The sequence below is a fragment of the Paramormyrops kingsleyae genome, unplaced genomic scaffold (genome assembly GCF_048594095.1).
Source record: "Paramormyrops kingsleyae isolate MSU_618 unplaced genomic scaffold, PKINGS_0.4 ups153, whole genome shotgun sequence".
Taxonomy (NCBI): domain Eukaryota; kingdom Metazoa; phylum Chordata; class Actinopteri; order Osteoglossiformes; family Mormyridae; genus Paramormyrops; species Paramormyrops kingsleyae.
Window position 1 is genome coordinate 45,703 of NW_027326091.1, and position 22,702 is coordinate 68,404.

General features: G+C 43.8%; 1 protein-coding gene across 1 annotated transcript; it reads right to left on the reverse strand.

The window, feature by feature from the left end:
• Positions 1-801: 801 nt before the first annotated feature.
• LOC140587199 (nephrocystin-4-like) lies at positions 802-20,511 on the reverse strand (the record flags this gene model as incomplete). Its single annotated transcript, XM_072708595.1, has 9 exons — positions 802-942; positions 2,936-3,079; positions 4,093-4,272; positions 4,450-4,621; positions 5,261-5,346; positions 7,519-7,755; positions 8,701-8,884; positions 19,327-19,553; positions 20,309-20,511. Coding segments are annotated over 9 exons (1,574 nt in total), but the record flags the coding sequence as incomplete, so codon positions are not given.
• Between the last annotated feature and the right edge of the window lie 2,191 nt (positions 20,512-22,702).

The following is a 22,702-nucleotide window of genomic DNA, read 5'->3' on the forward strand; positions in this document are numbered from 1 at the left end:
CATGCCACGATGCACTGCAGACGCTGCCCAATATGCGCAGCGTGCCACGATGCGCTGCAGACACTGCCCAATATGCGCAGCGTGCCACGATGCGCTGCAGACGCTGCAGTAATCACGCAATCACTGCAGCGCGGCCAGCTTCCCTCCGACTCTCCACACCGCTAACGTCAGCCCTGCGGGTGGGCCGTGTGGCAATATAAACAAACCTTTTGTGACTACCCGGGACACAAACAATTCACTTATAAGATCTCATTAATATTGCAGCAGTGTGATTGATATTTCAATTACTGCCAGATAATGCGCTTGTATTTCCAGATCTTGAGCCCACATAAAAGTCGCTATCTCTGCTTTGTGGGTTTCGGGTGTGACTTATAAGCTAGTAAATGGTCGCAGAATGTTATTGCATCTGGGCTAAAACTGCGGTAATAACACAGTGACGTAAGTAATGTTTCTGCAAATCCGTGCATTCCCTGATTCCAAAAAATATCGTTTTTTTCTATTATTAAAAAATAAAATGGCATCTCGTAATCAATTATGCAGTATAAAATGTATATGAACACAGCAAAAAAGAATTTGATTACATTTTGATAAAATGAATAAAAACCACATGGTGGATTCACTAGTGCAAAAGGTCTATTGAATACAGAATGCCAGCATCTTTTTGTGGTTTAAGTAGTGTAGTCTGGAGGTAGGATTGTCAGGGCCATGCGGGTGGTGTGGTGTGTTCTTAGGTGGCCTGTAGTCAGTGAGGACACTGTTCCCGTCTCTGTAACAAAGCAGGCCTCCATCAGTTCTTGGGACTCAGCGGTACTGAACCCTGATGCAGAATGTCTCCTCGTTTGTGTCATCGTGGTTGTTGATGAAGACGAGGATCTCCTCGGCTCCGGTGCTCTGGCTGGGTGCGAAGCGAAGCCCGACAGTGTAGGTCTCTCCTCCCCCAATCTATCGAAAACACAGGCAGAGCTGCCAGTCACAACCCCAGTGGTTTAAAGCTTGGAATGGGTGGAATGAGTGAGCTCGCATCACTTTGAAAAAACAAGATGCTTGTTGTCTTCATGAATCCTTTGCAAAGATATGCAGATGTTTTAGCTGTCATCAGTCTTCAAAAACATTCAGAACTACAATTAGCTTGGCATATCAGCATTACAGTAAACAGTTTTCATATCTGAATATTGTTAATTTCAGAATGTACGGCTACAAGAGATAGATTATCTGTACATTCATTTTCCAAACAGCTACCCAGATAAAGACTGCAGTACAGCTAAGTAATTATGCAATACCTGTTTTGTTTATTTTAATAAGATTATGTGCAAAATGAATCTTTTAGTGATTAGCACAGGCACTGTTAGGGAATCATTTGCCCCTGTTTTGTGCTGAAAGCTTGCAGCCATACTGTCATCCTTCACATGAGTCTGTGGCTAACATTGACTAAGACAGCAGATCCCCACACAGAATTTTAAGCAGAGCTACAGAGCTTCAGCTGTTCACCCTCAGTTCCATGACACACATTGTTGCCTGACTGCAGTGACACCTCCATCTCCTAGGAGTAACTTGGTCAGGATAGGTATCAAAATGCAGATGTTTCAGACGAGCGAAGCAGCAGGCAGCAGCACAACGACACAGGAATGACACTGAATTGTAAATTAGAACTTGTTAGAGCACTGAAAGCTACTTAATCTTAATTACTCTGCTGCCAAGCAGTTTAAATGAGTGAACTGAAGAAATGCTAACTGCTTTGGAGATGAGTCCACTACTGTAAGTTATAAATAATTGAAAAGTAAGTTCAGAGCTTTATGGTAACGAAGGCCACTGATAAGATGGTCTGGCCCTGGCATATGATATTGTTATAAAATATCACAGCAATTTCTGCAATTTAACTTTGCTGTAAAATAGAACCAACATACTAATTTCTCAAAGATCTGCTGTCCTCAGTTTTTAAAAGGGTATAATTATAAATTAAAGATAAAAAGAGAACACAGTCCCATCAAATATCTCTATCAGTTTTACCTATTTTTAAAGCAGTAATGTAAGTGCTGTTATGTCAACACAGCCGTCAAAATAGTTTTGTCTAGATTCAACCATGAATATATCTTTATGGTCTGAAAGAAATTTTCATAGATCAAAAGAATCACAGGACATATTCATGGCTGTGCATTTGCCAGTCAGGGTTACATTACAATGTAAGATTTCACATGTTTTTATTAGAGTTGGGTGGTCCCTGCCTCGTACTGTATCCATATGTGGTATACATAATGTTAGGTGGTCCCTGCCTCGTACTGTATCCATATGTGGTATACATAATGTTGGGTGGTCCCTGCCTCGTACTGTATCCATATGTGGTATACATAATGTTGGGTGGTCCCTGCCTCGTACTGTATCCATATGCGGTATACATAATGTTGGGTGGTCCCTGCCTCGTACTGTATCCATATGTGGTATACATAATGTTGGGTGGTCCCTGCCTCATACTGTATCCATATGCGGTATACATAATGTTGGGTGGTCCCTGCCTCGTACTGTATCCATGTGCGGTATACATAATGTTGGGTGGTCCCTGCCTCGTACTGTATCCATGTGCGGTATACATAATGTTGGGTGGTCCCTGCCTCGTACTGTATCCATATGTGGTATACATAATGTTGGGTGGTCCCTGCCTCGTACTGTATCCATGTGCGGTATACATAATGTTGGGTGGTCCCTGCCTCGTACTGTATCCATGTGCGGTATACATAATGTTGGGTGGTCCCTGCCTCGTACTGTATCCAGGTGCGGTATACATAATGTTGGGTGGTCCCTGCCTCGTACTGTATCCATATGTGGTATACATAATGTTGGGTGGTCCCTGCCTCGTACTGTATCCATGTGCGGTATACGTCATGTCGGGGGCCCCTGCCTCGTGACTGTGAAAGGGGTGGATGGGGTTTGAGCTGCTCACCTCGAAGGACTCCTCTTTGAAATGGAGAAGGTCAGGGTGGTTGGTACGCAGCAGGAAGATCCTCTTGCTCTGGTAGGGGTTGGTGTAGGTAATCTTTTTGCTGCTGCCCTTTCCGCCACCCACCGGAAGGAAGATCTCAAAGGCCTGCAAAGTGCCAGAGGGAGGAGTGATGATGGACACACAGCTACACGCTCGTAAAGGGCTGTCACTATATCAAAGAACACTGCAGATATCAAACGAGTGTGAGTGAATTCATCTTGTTCTGTAAATGTAACATTTTGCTCATTATCAAGTGCAGTGCAATGAAACAAACAATGAAATTACCTCGCCCCAGAATACATTACAAGTACAAGTAGGAATACAATAAAATATCCATAAATTCAATGTATTTTTAAAGTATACATATTTTTAATTACCTATTCCAAAAACTCACCAAATTGTAATTAAGTTTATTAAGTATTTTGTTTAATCAAGTAACTTGCCACAAAAACAATATTATGCTTTCCAAATATTGATGCTATATACTGTTCAGTTAGAAAGTCTAATAAATATTTATTTATAATATCATATTATAATTATATATTTACATATATAAAATAAATAAGGGTGTAGATTTGGATATAGATGGTAGTGACACATCCTTACCAACACTGGGCCAGTTCTGAATTGTCCCTACCAATATTTTTTGTGATCATCTAACATTTTCACGTTAAGATCCGCAGAATAGAATTAATGGCAAAACGCTTCTTTCTGATTTCATTTGTTGTGAGAATTAAACAATTCCTCTCAAAACCATTTAATTTCCTTCCTCATCTGTCCCAGGCAGGTTGTTGTTGGTCTCTATAAAGTTACAATTATGATTAATTGTAAAGTTAACTGAGGAAACCAAGGAAATCTACTCTAATAGGAAGGTTCATATGTTAGGTCTGTGAGTATTTTGATTGGTTACTTATGGTTAAGGTTAGTACTGGGGAGAGGTTAAGGTTAGGGGTTAATTGTTGGCATCAGGAGTTTCCCAAAGAAATTAATGGAGAGTCCCCATATAGCTTTGAATATATCCCCACCAATGTTGACACCAAACCTGTGCCCTTGGAAACACACACGGTAGATTAACGTTTTGGCACAGGTGTGAAAGATGACGAGGCTTCATTCATCACCTTGGAGATGACCGGCTGTCGGCAGGACAAGCAGAGTAACCATGACGACACCAGCTGGTGGTGTTCCACATCCACCACACTGAGATACGCAAACCTGCCCCCAGGCCTCCATGCACGCACCCCGACGCGCAGGTCTTGTACAGCGGTCGCCGGGAGAGCAAACACCTCCGCCGGGTCGACCTGTTGTGAAGGTAAGAAGTCAGCAGGACGTGTAGCAGATAAGGAGTGACCAAGTGTTTGCTGGTTCGAGTCTAGGAGAGGACCTAGGATCAAGAACAGCAAGGCATGCAAATGGGACAAGAATATCTTCAAAGCTAACAGAGTTCAAAAAAGGATGTCTCATTACAATGAACGCACCTGGATTTCCCGAGGGTGTGAGGTATAGCACTTGACCTTTCGCAGGGCATGCGTTCCCCGGAGAACCAAAGACTGCCAGGTAAGCTGGCCGCTCACGCAGCTGATGTCCACACGCTGCAGGAAGTGAACGTACACCTGCCAGACCTGAGCAGGAGCTGCCAGCCACTCATCCCTATGGAATCAAAGGGGAACTGGGGGTAGAACCATGGAAAGAGGAACCCAGCAAGAACCAGGGCTAGAACCATGCCAGTCATTGCCATTGGGGGCCACAATCAAGCAAGATTCCTAGTCATTCATTCCTATGGAATCCAGACCCAAACAAGAACTAGGGCTAGAACGGTCTCATGACGGCCTGCTAAATCATGTAAATTTAGTGAGGCAGGAAAACAAAACAAAACAAAACAAACAAAACAAAACAAAACCCATTGCATATTTACTTTCTCTGAGTAATTGTGCTCTAGTATTTTGTATTGATTGTGCTGCTAAGGAGATTTGTCATACAGCAAAGTGAATGAAACACAAATAAACAATAGGATCATGTCCTCGGATTATACAACACATTAGCAGCTAGTGCAATTAAGCAGAAGCAGCAAAAACAAAAGACGTTAAGGGTGTTCTGCAGCTCTCAGGGTTAAAAACTGCTAACCCAGCAGGCGCTACCTGGGTTTCAACAGATATGTCAAGCACAGCTTGATTAAATCAGGCATCAATCTGTACAGCAGGATCCGGTAAACCAGACAAATCACACAAACAAAGGTTTACGCACTGTGAGGAACGCTCTTCTGGAAAAATCAATGGAGGAGATACTTACATAAACACAGCGATGAAGAATCTCTTAATCTGTGGACTCCGGGCGCCCGATACTTTGAGGTACACATCTTGGGGCTCCGTGGGAGACTGCGTGTTACAATCAACAGGACAGGCACATTAAGTATTTAAACTCTGAACATTTGTTATGTTGCTGCTCTGAAATACTGCATTAGGAAGGCCTTACCCTTTTGAACACAGAGCATTTTATATGCATGGAACCTTGCTAAAATAACCCTTCCTCTGGTCTAATATCATGTTTAGACATTTTGCATCAATTTACTTAATAGAGACTTTCAACTTAATAAGGACAAGAAATAAGTAGAGAGAAACAATAAGACAAAAAAGTACTGGCATTTTGGATCACTAATCATTTTTAAACTCAAATTGACATGAATTTGAACTGAACTTCAACCCTGCCCAACTCCTCAACCTGAAGGCCCCCAGCCACTCCACTCTTTGCTGGATTCTGTCCCCACTACCTCTCGCCTTTCCTGCTTGTCATATTTCTTCAGACTCTCTTGGGAAGCTGCTTATGGACAACTGGTTTCCCAGCAGCACTCGAGGTCCTCGAGGACATTGGCTTTCTTATTCTTAAAGAGTGCACTGCAGCTTAACAATCACACACACACACACACACACACACACACACACACATATACAGTTAGGCCTCATCTAATGTGTTTTTTGAATAATCGCAGTTCACAAACATAAGAAGAAAAAAAAACAAAAAAACAGGGATTCCAAAACTGGTGTGCAAAGTGCACAAGCGTGGATTGAGCGCAGTGTGAGTCAGCACTTTGTACACACACACAGGGAGGAGGGAGGTGGAAGAGCTGGAGACATGGTGCCATAACAACAGTTTCTTCTTAAATGCCAGCAAGACAAAAGAAATGATTGTCGATCCACAGAAAAGGAGGGAGAGGTGCACATCGCCACACAGAGGTGAGAATTTTCAAATTCCTCAGCATTCACATTAGCGAGGAGCACCCAGACCACGGACAGCCCTACAGCGCATGGTAAGGCACACCCAGACCACGGACAGCCCTACAGCGCGTGGTAAGGAGCACCCAGACTACAGACAGCCCTACAGCGCATGGTAAGGAGCACCCAGACCACGGACGGCCCTACAGCGCGTGGTAAGGAGCACCCAGACTACAGACAGCCCTACAGCGCATGGTAAGGAGCACCCAGACTACAGACAGCTCTACAGCACATGATAAGGAGCACCCAGACCCCAGACAGCCCTACAGTGCGTGGTAAGGAGCACCCAGACTACAGACAGCTCTACAGCACATGATAAGGAGCACCCAGACCCCAGACAGCCCTACAGCGCGTGGTAAGGAGCACCCAGACTACAGACAGCCCTACAGCGCATGGTAAGGCACACCCAGACTACAGACAGCCCTACACGCCTGGTAAGGAGCACCCAGACCCCGGACAGCCCTACAGCGCGTGGTAAGGAGCACCCAGACTACAGACAGCCCTACAGCGCATTGTAAGGCACACCCAGACTACAGACAGCCCTACAGTGCATGGTAAGGCACACCCAGACTACAGACAGCCCTACAGTGCATGGTAAGGCACACCCAGACTACAGACAGCCCTACAGCGGGTGGTAAAACTATGACAAAAAAAATTCTGTTAACTGAAATGAAATATGACATGAAACTATAAATATTGTTTCCATAACTAACTGAAATACAATTTAAATAAACATCAAATACTTTCTGTTAGGTAGGTAGGTTTTTAATGCAATTTTGCCTTAGTTATCATTAATAATACCTGGACTATGTTTTGCCCATTTGGACTGGACAAGCAGTCTCTACCTATCAGGCTATAAGGCTCGTGCACGGCTCTCACCTACCGCCCGCCCCTCCGATCCGCCCCTCTAATCCGCCCCTCCGATCCACCTCCAGCCAATGAGGTGCCGATTTCCTCTGCATTTTGTATTTTCTTTTTTTGCGCACAAAAGACTGGCCAGCTATTTACCTCTCTTTGTTATCTACTCTTGTAATATTTGCATTATGCTTACATTGCACTCCACTTGTGTTCTGTGTTTAATGCATTTACTAGAAGGACATGCAGAGCATTTTCATTTCATAATGGAACTGACTGTTCACTCTGTATATAACAAATGAACTCTTACACCCGGAATGCTGAATGTAGCAAACAACCTTGTGAATTGGTTGCATCTGTGCCACTTAACATTTGAGCACTGCTGACCTGTGTGACCCCGCTGACCTCCCCCCCATTACTCACCGTGCTTTTGGTGTCGCAGATGACGTCGGGGTCACTGCACCGCACATGGACATGCCGCACACTGTGAGGGTGAGGGCCACCTGCTATGCTGTCCCATGGAGGGAGCCTGACCGCCTTCTTCAGGACGGTGAGCTCGGGGTGGTAGAAGCGAAACGTCTGATCGATCACATGGGGTGTGCGCTCCACGTTCACCTCGCAGATGGCTAGGGGCTTCCCGTCCTCAGCCCGGAACACAACCTGCAGCCAACAGAGGCAGGCAGGTTCGCACAGGGCTGTTCCACGTCAGGTGAGTGACCTGCTCTCGCTACAGCATGCACCAGAAGGTCATGAAGCAGGCCTGCTTTTAGCCACAGACAGTCGGCACATACAACCCTGCCAAAACACAGAGATGCACGAACAACCTACTGGGCCTTGAAGACTCAGCACACAACAGCCAAGGTCACAGCTCACGTTTATAATCTTGGCCTGGCTGCTGTTCAGTTGATGCTTTTCAACCAAATTGACACTGGGGCCAGTAAATACATCAGCTGGTTCCTGCAAAACAAAGCGTGGCGTGGAGTTAGTGTCTAGTAGTCTGAACATCCAGAGAATATTTAACCAAATAAAACAATAATAATAAAAAGAAACATAATTCTGATTGTTTAAATAATTTACAGGAAATAATAAATGATCTGGTGTTTTGCAAGCTCTTAAGTTCTGTCATCATGTAAAAACTTAGGAAGCCTATTTTTGCTATTAGAACTCAATTTCCAGCTTCCTGTTGCACAATCAGTAACTGTTCTAGACAGCATACAGTATATTATGTACAGCAGTTATATGCTGTAGTCCATACAAACATGCTACACTTACCTTAAGAATTTATTACAATAGCATTTGTTTTATATACAAATTTCTATTTCTGGTAACATCCTCCACAAACTCAGGCTGGACAATGTGAGCGGGCAAAATGCAGAAATTAGAATAATAGGCATCATTTCCAGTATCTCAGCTCTGCAACTTTTGTATGTTTTGCATGAAAGTTTGGTATGAAAGTTTTGTAAACTACTGCAATGCTACAAGTCAGTATAACAAATGATGTTGCAGAAACCTCACACCATGAGACACCATTTTCCTCTCCAGCGTGGGAGGGCCGTACATACTGTGCACCTAAAACACATAAACAGCATCCCTCTCTGTGTTTACCTGAGACACGTAATCCAAGGTGAAGGTCTGATACTTCAGAGGGATGTGGAGCGTCTCTTTCGGTCGGAGGTACACCTGGGGCGCCCGGGTGCCCTCTTTCAGGTGGAACATGTCCTCCTCCAAAGGGGTGGTGCTTTTGGTCAGTTCCTTAAAATGCCTCCATTCCCTGCTGCTGGTGATTACGCTTTGGGGGGGGGGGCAGAAGAACACAGCAGGCGGCGCGACTTTTAAGAACTGCCGGCCTTTTCTTTTATTAGCAGGAGACATGAAAGGGCGTCAGCTCACAAACATCTCCGAGAACACAGCAAAACATCCAAAACAACCACATCCCTGAAACTAGGCAACTACAAAAAAGAAACAATTTCTTCCCCAATATTGTGGACTTCCTTTTAACAGAACCTCAAAGGGATTTTTATTAGAATTCCTCTAAAATGCTACATTTTAGAAACACTTAGAATGTCAGAGGCAGCGTGATCATTCCGAAATGCAGTGCCGTATTCACTAAAGTCTTAAGACAACTAACAGGAGGGATGCCAGGGACTTATAAACAGGCAGAGTCAGCCAGCTGCCATCTTTAGTGAGACTAGGGCGTGTTTGGGGGAGATGGTCCTCCTGAAGCAAGACTGCTTTGGACGAGTGTGAATGTGGAAATCGGAAAGAAGATAACCAGAGGGGCCTGGGATGATCAGGCCTGCTGTTAGGAAGCGGCCAGTGGGGAGCAGCTGTGTGGATGGAACAGACCAGCTTGGAGAAAGCGGTTGCTGGTTACTGTACTTCATTAGAAACCGCTTTCTATAAGACAGTACAAGAGGACTATAAAAGCCTAGCATGAGGCTCTGTGCCAGGCTGTCCAGCACAGACTGCTCGGATACATGAACAAAGCTCCATTTTTGCCTTGTAATACAAACTCGCTGTAGCAGTCTATTGATCAAGAGGTTATTCCTAAATGTACAGAACTTTACCTGAAGCACGCGTACGCTGTGTTCAGGCTACAATTGGGAAGTAAAAAAGCAAGCATGATGGACTTTTGGAAAGACGTGCAAGAGCCTTAAGTGTAGGGCAGTGTTTCTGAACCCGGTCCACTGGGACCCCCAGACAGCCTACATTTTTGCTCCCTCCTAGCTTCCAGCTTCCTATTATTATGCTTGTCCATTAATGTGACTATTATGGATGTCTATTGGGCACTGGGAGAGAAGAAAAATGTGGACTGTCTGGCAGGGAGCTGGGAGGGAGGAAAAATGTGGACTGTCTGGCAGGGAGCTGGGAACAAGCAAAAATGTGGACTGTCTGGCAGGGAGCTGGGAATAAGCAAAAATGTGGACTGTCTGGCAGGGAGCTGGGAAGGAGGAAAAATGTGGACTGTCTGGCAGGGAGCTGGGAGGGAGGAAAAATGTGGACTGTCTGGCAGGGAGCTGGGAACAAGCAAAAATGTGGACTGTCTGGCAGGAAGCTGGGAACAAGCAAAAATGTGGACTGTCTGGCAGGGACCACAAGCAAAAATGTGGACTGTCTGGCAGGGACCTGGGAACAAGCAAAAATGTGGAATGTCTGGCAGGGAGCTGGGAGGAAGGAAAATGTGGAATGTCTGGCAGGGACCTGGGAATAAGCAAAAATGTGGACTGTCTGGCAGGGAGCTGGGAGGGAGCAATTATGTGGACCAGTTTGGCGGATCCTGAGGACCCGGTTGAGAAACACAGGTGTAGAGCATTAGTAATATGTAACAATAGTTGAACGACATGCGGAGTGAGAAATCTTAGTAACAACACTGGAAACTTCTTAGAGGCTCCAAATCATCTAGGGAGAATCTCGTTCTGAAATAACAGAGCCCCGCCTCAGCCGAGGAGGATCCATCTGATCATATAAGAGGAGATAACTGAGGAGTCTCATTAAAAGCTGTCAAAAGAAGACTTCCCACAAGCAGCCTCTTACATTGTCGCTGCTCGAGGTGGTCACCACGGTGATGAGAACGCAGCAGAAGCAGAGCAGCAGAAAAACAATCTGCAGTGTAAGGGATCGGCTGAATAAAAAAATAAAGTTATAAAAACTGCAAAAAATTTATTATTTTACGTAGGAAAAGTCCCAGCCCTCCAATTCTGAGGTTTCCTTTACTCAAGCCAAGAGCCCCTGTGTCTTGTTACCATCAGTTACCTCAAAGCACTTCCCGCCAGTCTACTCCTCCATCTCCTACTCGAACACTCCCATTCCATTAAATCTATGAGACCTTTTACTTCAGGTTAGCTTACCGGCAGCTTAACACATAACACACCATAACGATAGCTGCTGGTGCTGCTGTACATGCCATTTTTTAACCTGACCATCCATGATCTCTGCCTTCCCACATACCCAGATGGTGCCTGGGGTGGGCATCTTCTGAGCTGGGGTCATGGTTCAGTCCCAAGGACTGGAAATGACTTACTACCTGTAACATCGTGGACCAAGAGGTTGCTGGTTCAATTCCCACCCACCAGAAGTGGGTCCCTGACCAAAACCCTTAACCCCAAGTTGCTCCAGGGAGAGTGTCATCCCTGTAATGTACTGTAAGTCACTCTGGATAAGGGTGTCAGCTAAATGCCATAAATGTAAATGTATATCTGCCACCCTACACAGGCAGGCGTGGAGAACTGACTCACTGATGAACTTTGGCTTTGCCCTTGACCACAGTTTATACCTTGCATTGGGCAGCCAGCTGACCAGAGGTTTTTTTCCTTCCTACTTGGGAGTTTTTGGTTCCTCTCCTCGGTCGCCATCTGGCTTTTTTTATTCATTTCTGTGTCTTTCATTTTCCTTCTTTTGTACTATTCCGTCTTAATGACGCTGTAATGTATCACAGCAGACCCATGTCCAGCGCCTTGGGGCGACTCTTGTGAAAAGTGCTACATAAAAACAACTTCTAATTGAATTAAATACATGCATCTTCCTTAGAAGGCTATAGAGTTTTTTGTCTTGTTGAAATATCTACACTCATGTCCCCTTATTCCCTGCTGAAAGACCCTTTCTTTTGTGTTACTGTCCATAAGGAAATTTTGTCCATAAGGACTCATAATTTAATAGTAGAATCAATATATATCTTATTGATTATGGGAAACCGTAAAGCTTCCAGTTGAAATGGAGACAGTCTGAGAGGCAGCGTGGGAAGATTTCATCACTGAATGAGGTCCAAGTAACAAAAGCCCAAAGCTCAAGTTCATTCGCGGCAAAGACGACACAGCGTCTGCTGCCTATGGAAAGCTATGAGGTGGCAGAAGTTCCAAGTCGTTTAGCAGCTATGGGACATTCCAGCTTTATCCTTTAACATTTTGAGATCATTTTAAAGTTACGCTGTCCTGCTCAAAGCGTCACGTATGGCTGGCTGAGGCTCAGAACTCAGTGAAACGACCACAGTTTCACTCTGGGAAGACAACTCAGCGGAGACTAGTGCAGCAAATTGTAAAGAAATGCAAGAAAGACACACGTTAAGGGTAGAAAAAATACCCGCAAATAATAAATGTTCTGAGTCACAACTCTGTTAAAATTACTGTTCATTTTCTGCAAGAGAAAAGGCACACTTTGAAGATGCCTTTCCAAGGTGAAAAATGGGCATCTTTTTTTCAGATAACTGCTGAGGAGAGACACTATTGAGAGGAAGAAGCACCGTGGACGATATTCCTAACAAGTCCATAAATAAGCTCAGACTAGGGAGATAAGAATCATAAAGTGGAGGTGGAATGCCCCCAAGCCTCTCACGGTCTTCTTAAATTTTCTTCAAGTGAATTTCCCCTTGCACGTTTAAATCTTTGCTGTGCTGTCATTTTATGGCCGCGCCCGTGCCGCTTTGGGTGAGCCGCTCTCATTTTCACCTCGGTACGTGGATTACACACGCAGGTCTCTCTATTGCTATTGGTTTGGGGCTTGAGTCCCCCAGAGGACCCTGGTTTTGGGTCCCAGAGAGGCAGAGGTTCATGTCTCCTTAGACGAGGACCAGAGAGAGGGGTCTAAAGTCCCCTACCAAGAATGTGGGTGGATAAAGCCCTGTGTTTTGGTGCTATTTTATTATTATTTATTTTTCTGTGCTGATTATGCTTATTTTAATTCCTTTCTTTTAAATGTCTGAAAAATTGTGTGCTTAAAACAGTGATATATAGAGTGTGTATATATATATATATATATATATATATATATATATAGTGAAAAAGAGTTTGCCCCCTTCCTAATTATTTTTATATGCATATTTGTCAGACTTACATGTTTCAGATAATCAAACAAATGTTAATATTAGATAAAGATAACCAGAGTAAATACAAAATGCACATTTTTAATGATTTCATTAAGCGAAAAAAGCTATCCAAACCTACCTGGGCCTACGGGAAAAAGTAATTGCCCCCTAAATCTTATAACTGGTTGTGCCACCCTTGGCAGCAAGAACTGCAATCAAGCATCTGCGATAACCGACAGAGGGTCTTGCACATCACTGTGCAGGGATCTTGGCCCACTCTTCTTTGCAGAATTGTTTCAATTCTGCCACTTTGGAGGCACATGAACGGCCTGTTCATGCCAAAGCATCTCGATTGGATCCAAGTCCGGACTTTGACTAGGCCTCTCCAAAACCTTTGTGTTTGTTAAGCCATTCAGAGGTGGACTTACAGTACTAGTTTGTTTTGGATCGTTGTACTGCTGTGGGCTTGAGCTTCAGGGCACAAACTGATGACCGGACATTCTCCTTCAAGATTTTCTGGTAGAGAGCAGAATTAATGGTTCCATCAATTTCAGCCAATCGTCCAGATTCTGACCCAGCAAAGCAGCCCCAGACCATCACACTACCACCACCATGCTTGACTGTTGGTATGATGTTCTTTTTATGAAATGCTGTGTTAATTTTACACCAGATGTAATGGGATGCAAACCTTCCAAAAAGTTTTGTCTTGTCAGTCCACAGAATATTTTCCCAGAAATGTTGGGGATCACCAAGATGTTTTTTGGCAAATGTGAGATGAGCCTTCATGTTCTTCTTGGTCAGCAGTGGTTTTCGCCTTGGAACTCTCCCATGGATGCCATTTTTTGCCCAGTCTCTTTCTTGTTGTTGAATCATGAACAAACACCTTAACTGAGGCAAGTCAGGTCTGCAGTTCTTTAGATGTTATTCTGGGGTCTTTTGTGACCTCCTGGATGAGTTATCGATGCGCTCTTGGAGTGATTTTGGTAAGCCGGCCCCTCCGGGGAAGGTTCACCACTGTTCCAAATTTTCTCCATTTGTGGATAATGGCTCTCACTGTGGTTTTCTGGAGCCCCAAAGCGTTATAAATGGCTTTGTAACCCTTTCCAGACTGATAGATGTCAATGACTTTGTTTCTCATCTGTTCTTGAGTTTCTTTAGATTGGGGCATGATGCGTTGCTCTTTGAGATCCTTTAGCCTACTTCACTTTGTCAGACAGGTTCTGTTTCAGTGATTTCTTGATTGACCAGGTCTGGCAGGCCTGGGTGTGGCTGGTGAAATTGAACTCAGCTTTACAATAAATATGGTTGATCATAGTTAATTCATGATTAACCAATAAGTTAAGCAATAACTTTTTCCACATAGGGCCAGGTAGGTTTGGATAGCTTTTTCCTGTTAATAAATTAAATCATCATTTAAAAACTGCATTTTGTATTTACACTGGTTATGTTTGTCTAAAATTAAAATGTGTTTGATCACCAGGACACATGTAAGTGTAACAAATATGCATAAAAAAATTCTTTTTCTCAGCACTGTAAATGAAGATTGATTGATTGATTGAGTTTGGCTGACCTTAAGCAAGGTCACAGAGGTAAAGTAAGTGGCCAGATGTACAGTCTACAAAACCAGTACTCAACAAACAACTTACTCATCACCCAAAAAATCACATTATGGTGATTTGATATGATAAAAATAGATTCTATAGATTTATTGACAAATAAGTGACAATAAATCCACATGTCATGTGGTCATTTTGACAGTTTATTGTATATTTTCTTTGAATTCTAGGTAGTTTATTGAACAAGTACGTTTCCTTAAGAGAAAACATTAGGAATCATCAACCCCATTTGGGTACACTAATCATATGGTAGCATTAGAACACAATTACAATTTTATTACCTAATAATATTTTAATATGGCTAATCTCCTAAATTTAACAGAGGATGATATAAAAATATTAGTAATGTGCAACAGGCTATAGCCTTACGTTTTTATATGCTGGAGAATGAAAGAAATAATGGCCATATTTGAAAAGAATCTCTACTCCGCACATGCATATTTAGCATGTTAGCAGGCTCTTCAGTCGACGCAAATCAGGGGATTATATTTGCTCTGATGGGGAATGTTCCTGCTAAGAAGCCGGGCCTGGCAGCTTGGCTCTGAGCACACGACGTGTCGAGCGTTGGCAAGCCTCAGATCTGCAGCGCTGCCCACTGAGGCTTCAGAAGGGGAGACTCTGTGTCTTTATCTGTAGCCCCCGTGCTAATGCTATAATTATTCATCGTCGTAGCTCTCCAGTCACTGATCATGGAGAAGAAGCATTCAGATCCGCCGAACCTGACTGGAATCTGTAAAACTGCCACTCCGCACCCAACGAACATTAAGCAGCGGGGGCATCCTTTCTGTTTTAATATGACATTTTATACATAAAAACTGCACTAGTCTAATAACTTAATATATACGAAGATTGTGATTATAAATCTGCAAATAATTTACACATCAATTAAGCAAATGGTTGTTTTAACCCCCTACTGAGCAATTAGCAACAAAAACAAGACCACTTTCTTTTCATTAAAGAGAAAACAACATTAATAAACACTCTCCTACAGTACCTTCTGTGACAGCCTTTGTGACAACTGCAAGAAGCAGCCAATTTTTTTCTGTAATAATAGGTGTAATAATGATATATATACACACACATATATAAACTCTCCAAAGAAAGGTTGCATGTAGTTCATTATTATGTGGGAAATTTGCAAACTGGAATACAGCTCAGTAAAAAACCTGGTTGATTATGCTCAGCTTACATGCAAAGATTCACTGCTCCTCAGTTCCACTTCCCAGGAAAATCTGTAATAGCAGTTGGCAGGACCTTTACTTGGAAAGAGGCAAACGCACCGTTCAGGTCCCAAGAGGCCCCCTGCAGATCTGTACTTGAGCAAGGAACTCAGCTAACCTGAACCAGTCCAGTAAGCATGACCCGCTCTATAAATGGCTAGTCTGAGAATGTTGATTTTTTGGGCATACAGTAAGTGTCAGTGCCATATCATTCACTCGACATCATTCTGCTGAGCTGGCAAGGGCTTGACTGAAGGAAATCATAATCACAAGGGGATAGGAAGCTAACACGATGAATAAACTTATACCGCCACATTAAGGACTACACAGAAACGTTTCAAAATAAGACATTCTGCCTGTAAGATGGCAAGATAGAATCACACAAGAAGGACTTTGCCTATGAAGAACCACAGCTAAAACGTAACTACAGATAATAAAGATATCACTACTGTGTAAGAGTGGGTCACGTCTCTTTGACAGCTGGGAGAAGTTCATTTTTCAGGGCACAGCAGTATATGACCGATAAACTGATTTCACAAAACACTTTCACTTGTAATATTCTCAACATCAGTAGATTAAAACCATGAATGAAAAGCCAAGCTTCTACCTCTAATGGTCTGTCTTCCTAAAGAAATAGGTGGATTTGAAGATAATCGGGCAGGCAAATGTCAAGGGTGTTATAGCCGAGTGTGAAACCGAGCAGAAACACTGTAGGTATTTTAGAATTTCAGTTTGAGGCGGGTGGTTTTCTGGCTCATAAAACCAAAATGAAATCTTGCAACGGAGCAAAAACTCAGATCTGCATTGGGCAAAATGCAAAAAACTAAAACAAATAAACAAACAAACAAAACAGGACTATCTTTCCATCCATACACGCAAACAGGAAGAAAATACACAACCTCAGATGAAACACAACACAGCGGGGGAGGGGATTACCTCCAAACCCTGGAGGTGTGAGACCACACTGCTACACACTGGTGCACTGAATCTGCCAAAACATCATCCAAGTTTTAAAAAATACCACATGGGCCAGTACAGCTATCAGGAAAAAGATGGCGTAAATGAGGCATGTTCAGATAATCAGGGCACTACGTCTGACAGCACGACTGTGTGAACGTGTCACATGGAGGATTTCAGCTAGGAGAACAACCATGGTAAAATGATTTAGCGTTGTTCTGCTGTGGAAGAGAGAATGAAACAGACTATCTGCTGCACACGTCTGATTCATTAGCCACTGAGACACTGCCTTCCAGAGCTGGATGTTTTGTCTCTCCTGCGGCTTTATAAACCTGAATTTTATCACGGTTCACCATAGCACTTTCACGACAAAGCTCACAACACCCGTATGAAAAGGCTCAGGGTCAAATTTCCCATAGATCTGACCATGTATTTGAAAAGTGCCTAAGAAAGGTAGAAGGAGAGTAGCCAAGTGAAAAAGCCATAGGAGGACCAGCTGTGGGCTGCACACAGACTTCATGCATTCTCAGGCACATGGGAGCAGAGAGGAAATGGAACAATGGTAAGTCTCCATAGACCGTTCCATAAATATAGCTTCACTTGGCACCACTGGTTACTCAGCCCTTATATTTCACACTTTGTCCCTGCTAAATTATCTAGGTGCTAATTTTTTTGTATACATTTTCTGATTTGAGGCTCTAACGGTTTTTTGCATAACTCTTATTACCACCACTATTTTGTTACAGAGCCTACATTAGCCTAGCTCTGGTTAAATTTTCCCTGTGTGTAGGGGGTTTGCACGTTTGTCCTGTGTTATTACTTCGCACACAGGTTGAGAAGGCATCTGAATTGGCCTGTTATGGCACCCCATCCAGAGTTTCCCTGTGCCCCGTGACCCCTGCTTTCTGGGGTCGGTGGTATGCTCCAGGCTCACCACAGTCCTGCATCGCATAAGTGGCTACTGAGAATGCATGGATCCTAAAAATGTGTCTATTCCAAGAAACAGGCTGAATAAAATTATGCACAAGTTACATAATTCAGCGTATGTCAGATTGGCTCAGCACTTGTTAAACAAGATAATTATCATGTATTTAGGAAAAGCACTGCCGGCCTAGCTAATTAACTCCGATGGCTTGCGCATGCCCTGTGATTCTTGGGATAGGCTCCTGGCTTACAAGAACCCACCGCTGGAGAAGCAACCATGGAAATGGATGAATGGAGTCTAGCAGAGACATGTTCCAATATGGCTAATGAATTTAATCACATTCTTTCTATTACAAACAGGGACATGGTTTTCTTCTACATCAGAACAAAACTTCAATAAAAACTGATAAAAATGAACATGAAAGATACATGGATTTTTTTTTTCTTGAGATTCCCTCAAGAAAAAGTCACAAATGCTTGCAATAATTTGTTTGCTAATCTCCTGAAATAATTGCATACTTTCATAACGGTTAAGTACTGTGTGTTATGTGTGCGATGACAATACACACTAATTATCTTGTTTTAGGCATTATTCTGCTGTCAGTACTGTCTTTTCTCAGGCCAATGTAAGGATGTCTATGCCGGTACCTCCCCCTTCCCTAAGCCCATACCCTGCAGTCACTTCCCCCTGCACTGCTTCCCTTTGCCTGCGTATCACTTTAAATCCCGCGCTTACGTGGAAATGGCAGTCTGCTGCTTTCATTCATCCCTCCTCCTCTTCTGTCCCAAAATAAAATCCCCTCCTTGAGTTCCTCCCTTTCCTGGACACTAAGACTTAACAGAACATCCACAAAAAGACTCAATGTTGCTCTAAGGATTCCAAGACAGAGTCTCTGCGATGACAGTTATAGATTTATTTTTGTTTGTAGACTTATTTATTGCTAAGGTGACTAAGGTGAAATACTGTCGTCATAGAGAGAGCACAGACACCCGCCTCTTACCGTGAGCCTCGGGATCCTCTTAGAGGAGGGGCACACAGTCCCTTGCGTGACAAGTCAGCAATATTTATATATAGGAAAGTTCAGTCTTAAACAGTCAAATAAGTGGATTATTTAGCAATTTACAGTCGACCCTCCATATCCACAGGTTCCATATCCCTGGTTTCTACCAACCACAGACTGAAAACATTTGAGGGGAAAAAAAAAGGTCCAAAAAGCAAAACTTGAGTTTGCAGCACACAGAGCATTACACTAAAGCCACACAAATTAAGTGATTTATAATTATGATTTCTATATGTGTTTGTATTTAAAATATTCTGTGTCTTATGCTATGCATTTTTCTTTCAGGTCATTTAACGAAAGAATCTGTATGTGTTGAATAAAAGAAAATGTTACCTTGTTCCTAACTATGTAGTTAGTATACAGTATAACAACTATTTACATAGCACTGACATAGATTGAGTATTATGATTGAATGATTTAATGTATACGGGAGAATGTGCAAGGGTAATATGCAAATTTTGGTATCCGTGGTGGGTCCTGGAACTGATCCCCCACGGATAGGGAGAGAAGACTGTATATTTTGTTGACGTTCTTTTGCTGGATTGAGTTATTAGAATTAGTGCGAAGATGACCTTGGTGACCAGAAGGCAGTAGGTAAAGAGCTCTGGGGCTCTGGTCTCCCTGAAGACCGAACCAAAGCACTCTCAGAATCTCACCTTAGCTCTGGGTCCTCACACTCTACAGTGATGGTCTGCGGCATGTTGAAAGGGTTCCTCAGCACAAACTCGAAGAACTCTGCAGTCCCCAGGGCAGCGTGCACAGTGTGCCTGAGCGTGATGGCCTGGCTTAGCATGGCAGCGATGCTCTCGGCCTTGCGGCGCTCGCGGTAGGCCTCGATCACTCCCAAGTCCCGTAAGTGCTCCAGCTGTTCCTGTCTCCGGCTCTGCGAGCGTTGAAGGGGTGACAAGTTATTTATCAGTTTCTGGATCAAAAGCCAGATAGAAAAGCGAACAGCTGCCCACTCCAGCCCTGGGACCGGAATGTTAACGGGTCCAAATTACATTCTTGATCAGTAAAACCACTGATTCTGGGCACAAGCTGAGTGATTTACTTTAAATCGCAACCGGCAGCTGATTAAGCCCTTTATTAAAAACGTGCCTGGTGCCGGCGGGTTGCCCTGTCCCAGCAGCGAGAGCTGCACTTCTGCACAAGCCCTCCTGCATGACTCCCTGTGACCGGCAATATCTGAAGACAGCTCTATAATTATTATATTAAGCTCGTTATCTCAGTGGCTGTTGCATTTGGCTGATAAAGTACAGTAAAAGTAGCATAGTGAAGTGAAGGTAATTATCCATACTTGCTACATTTTCTACTGGAAAGTCAGCTTTTTTCAGAGATGTTTTCAGATTATTAGAAAAGGACTTGGAGCTTCCACTGAGGGAAGATGAGCGGAGGATGGTAGGGGTCCAGTGCACACAGAGGGCACTCGCACCGGAATGCCAGACCATGGATACAGAGTGGGACGGTCTTGCAAAGGGTCCTGGGCAGACTGACCGGCAGGCGGGGCCAGGGAGGGCTGAGCAGACTGACCGCCAGGCGGGGCCAGGGTGAGCCGGGCCGACTGACCGGCAGGCGGGGCCAGGGAGGGCTGGGCAGACTGACCGGCAGGCGGGGCCAGGGAGGGCTGGGCAGACTGACCGGCAGGCGGGGCCAGGGTGGGCTGTGGCCGCGCTCCTCATGTTGCCGTACGGCCTCCATGCGAGCCAGCTTGCGGCGCCGGGCCGCCTCCACTTCTCCGCCCCCCTCCGGTTGTGGAGGGGCCACCTTCATCCGGCTGTACAGCAGGGCTGCCAGGTCAGCATCAATGTCCACCAGCCGCCGGGCGTGAGATGCATGCCGTGCTGCAACAAGGGATTATGGGTAACACAGAGAGGACACATGTATACATAGCTCACGAGCTGTATTATGTATTAGGCAGATGCTATTTGCACCCAGGTGTCAGTAGCCAACAATGCTACATTTATCATACTTATTATTATTATTGTTGCTGCTGTTATTATTATTATTATTATTATTATTCCTTTTGTATCCCAGTTTGGCACCTTCAGCCGTGGAGGTGACATGCAACTATGCATGCAACACAATGTTTATGGTTTTTGTGGTGCCAGGAGGTGGGGACGGAGCCGGCTGGGTGTAAATGGTTAAAACAGGGGCAGATGCAATTCACACCTGGGTGCAAATAGACATTCCATATATATTGTTATTTTATATATTGTATTTTAAATACATCTCTAACACTCTATAAATTATAATTGTTTAAAGCTTATGTTAACTATCTTATGAAGATAAACCAGGATTGAACAGAACTTACACATTAAGCATGTATGCGACCAAGAATCTGATTCAGTGAGGACATCTTAAAAGGTATTCAGCCACCATCACTGGCTTTATTACCAAAGCACTGTTTGTCTATATTTGGTATGAAAAGTAGATGAGGTATTTTTCCCCCACCTTGATTTTCCACTTACTAGGGGATAAGGTCTTTTTAATTAAGACACCCCGGGGGAATTCTTAGATAAAGGAAATCTTATAAAGAAAGACATACTATTCTGGAAATGGGAGGTAAGGATTTAAGACGCAGCATTGCAATGTACTGCCACCCCCATCCCAGCCACACAACCTGCGTTCCTGGCTCAACTTTAACTCCGTTTTTTTCTAGGAGGCTCTTGTTTTTTTGTTTGTTTTTATTTTTTATTCGATGATTCATCGTTTTCATGAGATTGAAAAAGTGGGTGCGTACCTTCCAGAAATGCTGAGAAGCAATTTTAAACCTCCAACAGACATCTTCAAGTCAGCTACTCGCATCAAAATCTATCCTAGGTATCATTCCCCATGTCTTTCTCAAACCCTTCTTTCCTCAGCCCACTTCTACTCGCTCTGAGACATCTGCTTTGGAAATCTGGAATGGCACCTGTCTGGTATGCCTGCTATGATGGCTCACTGCAAGTTTTTTGGGAGAGGACCAACTCATCAACCGCAGCCTTCTGCCCAGGTGCTCCTTAGATCAGTCCTCGGTCCTTCTCCCTCTTTCTTCTAACCTCATTACCAAGTACTAATACACTATTTACTGCTCCTATTACTTGTCAGCCAGAACCCAATCTTTGCTTTCTTTACCCTCAAATAACACATTCTTTTAATAAGATCCCTGGTATCACTACGCAGGAGTTTGATGACCTCCTGTCCTCGCCTTAACACCTTGATCTCGTCTTCCCAGAGTGCCAGAAACTTTTGCTTTAACCTTCATCACTCCCCACCATTACCTTGTACATCCACAAAACTAGGTTCTTCCTTATCTATAGATGCACACAGCTATGAGCCCAAGTCACAAGCAGATCTAGGGCTCGATGTAAGTTCCCTGCCCATGACACCCACCCCCCTGCCTCATGCCTTGCATTGATTCCTTCATCACAGCCAGATTCAGCTCACTACTCTTCTGTGCTGACTGTGTTCCTCACTTTTCTGCACAGGCCCACCTTCAGTGTCTGCCTATATATTTCTGCATCCTTCACTCTTCAGCCCCTTGTTGTCTTGCTATGCCAACACTCCCTAGCCCCCCGCTGTGTGCTTACGCTGAATATCATCCCCAGTCCACGAGACGTGTAACGAGTTGCCAACAGACTGACTGCAGAACTAGGATAACCATATTACTACCTAGCCAAGAACTGCTTATGGGACAAGAGCTGAACAGCTTCAGTACACTTCGAAGGTTATTTTAAGGTTATGCTGATGAAGTGTATAATACACATGATCTATGGGTGATGTTTAGACTTGATATTGGGTCTGTTTCTGATTTCTTTACTTTAACTGCAGTTAGGTTAATATAACAAAAGACATTTTCCCATTAACTAGGCTGCTACCTTCCTTACTGTCACTATGAGGAAAATTGCAGGATTGCAGGTCTTTCTTTGCCACCTTATCTTCACACAGAGGAGAAGTTGGGGTGGGGGTTACTGCTCTCACACTGGCATCGGCAGTAGACAGATTACTCTTGTTTAGCTACTTTTTCGAAATTTAAAGCAAAGTTTTAAGTTT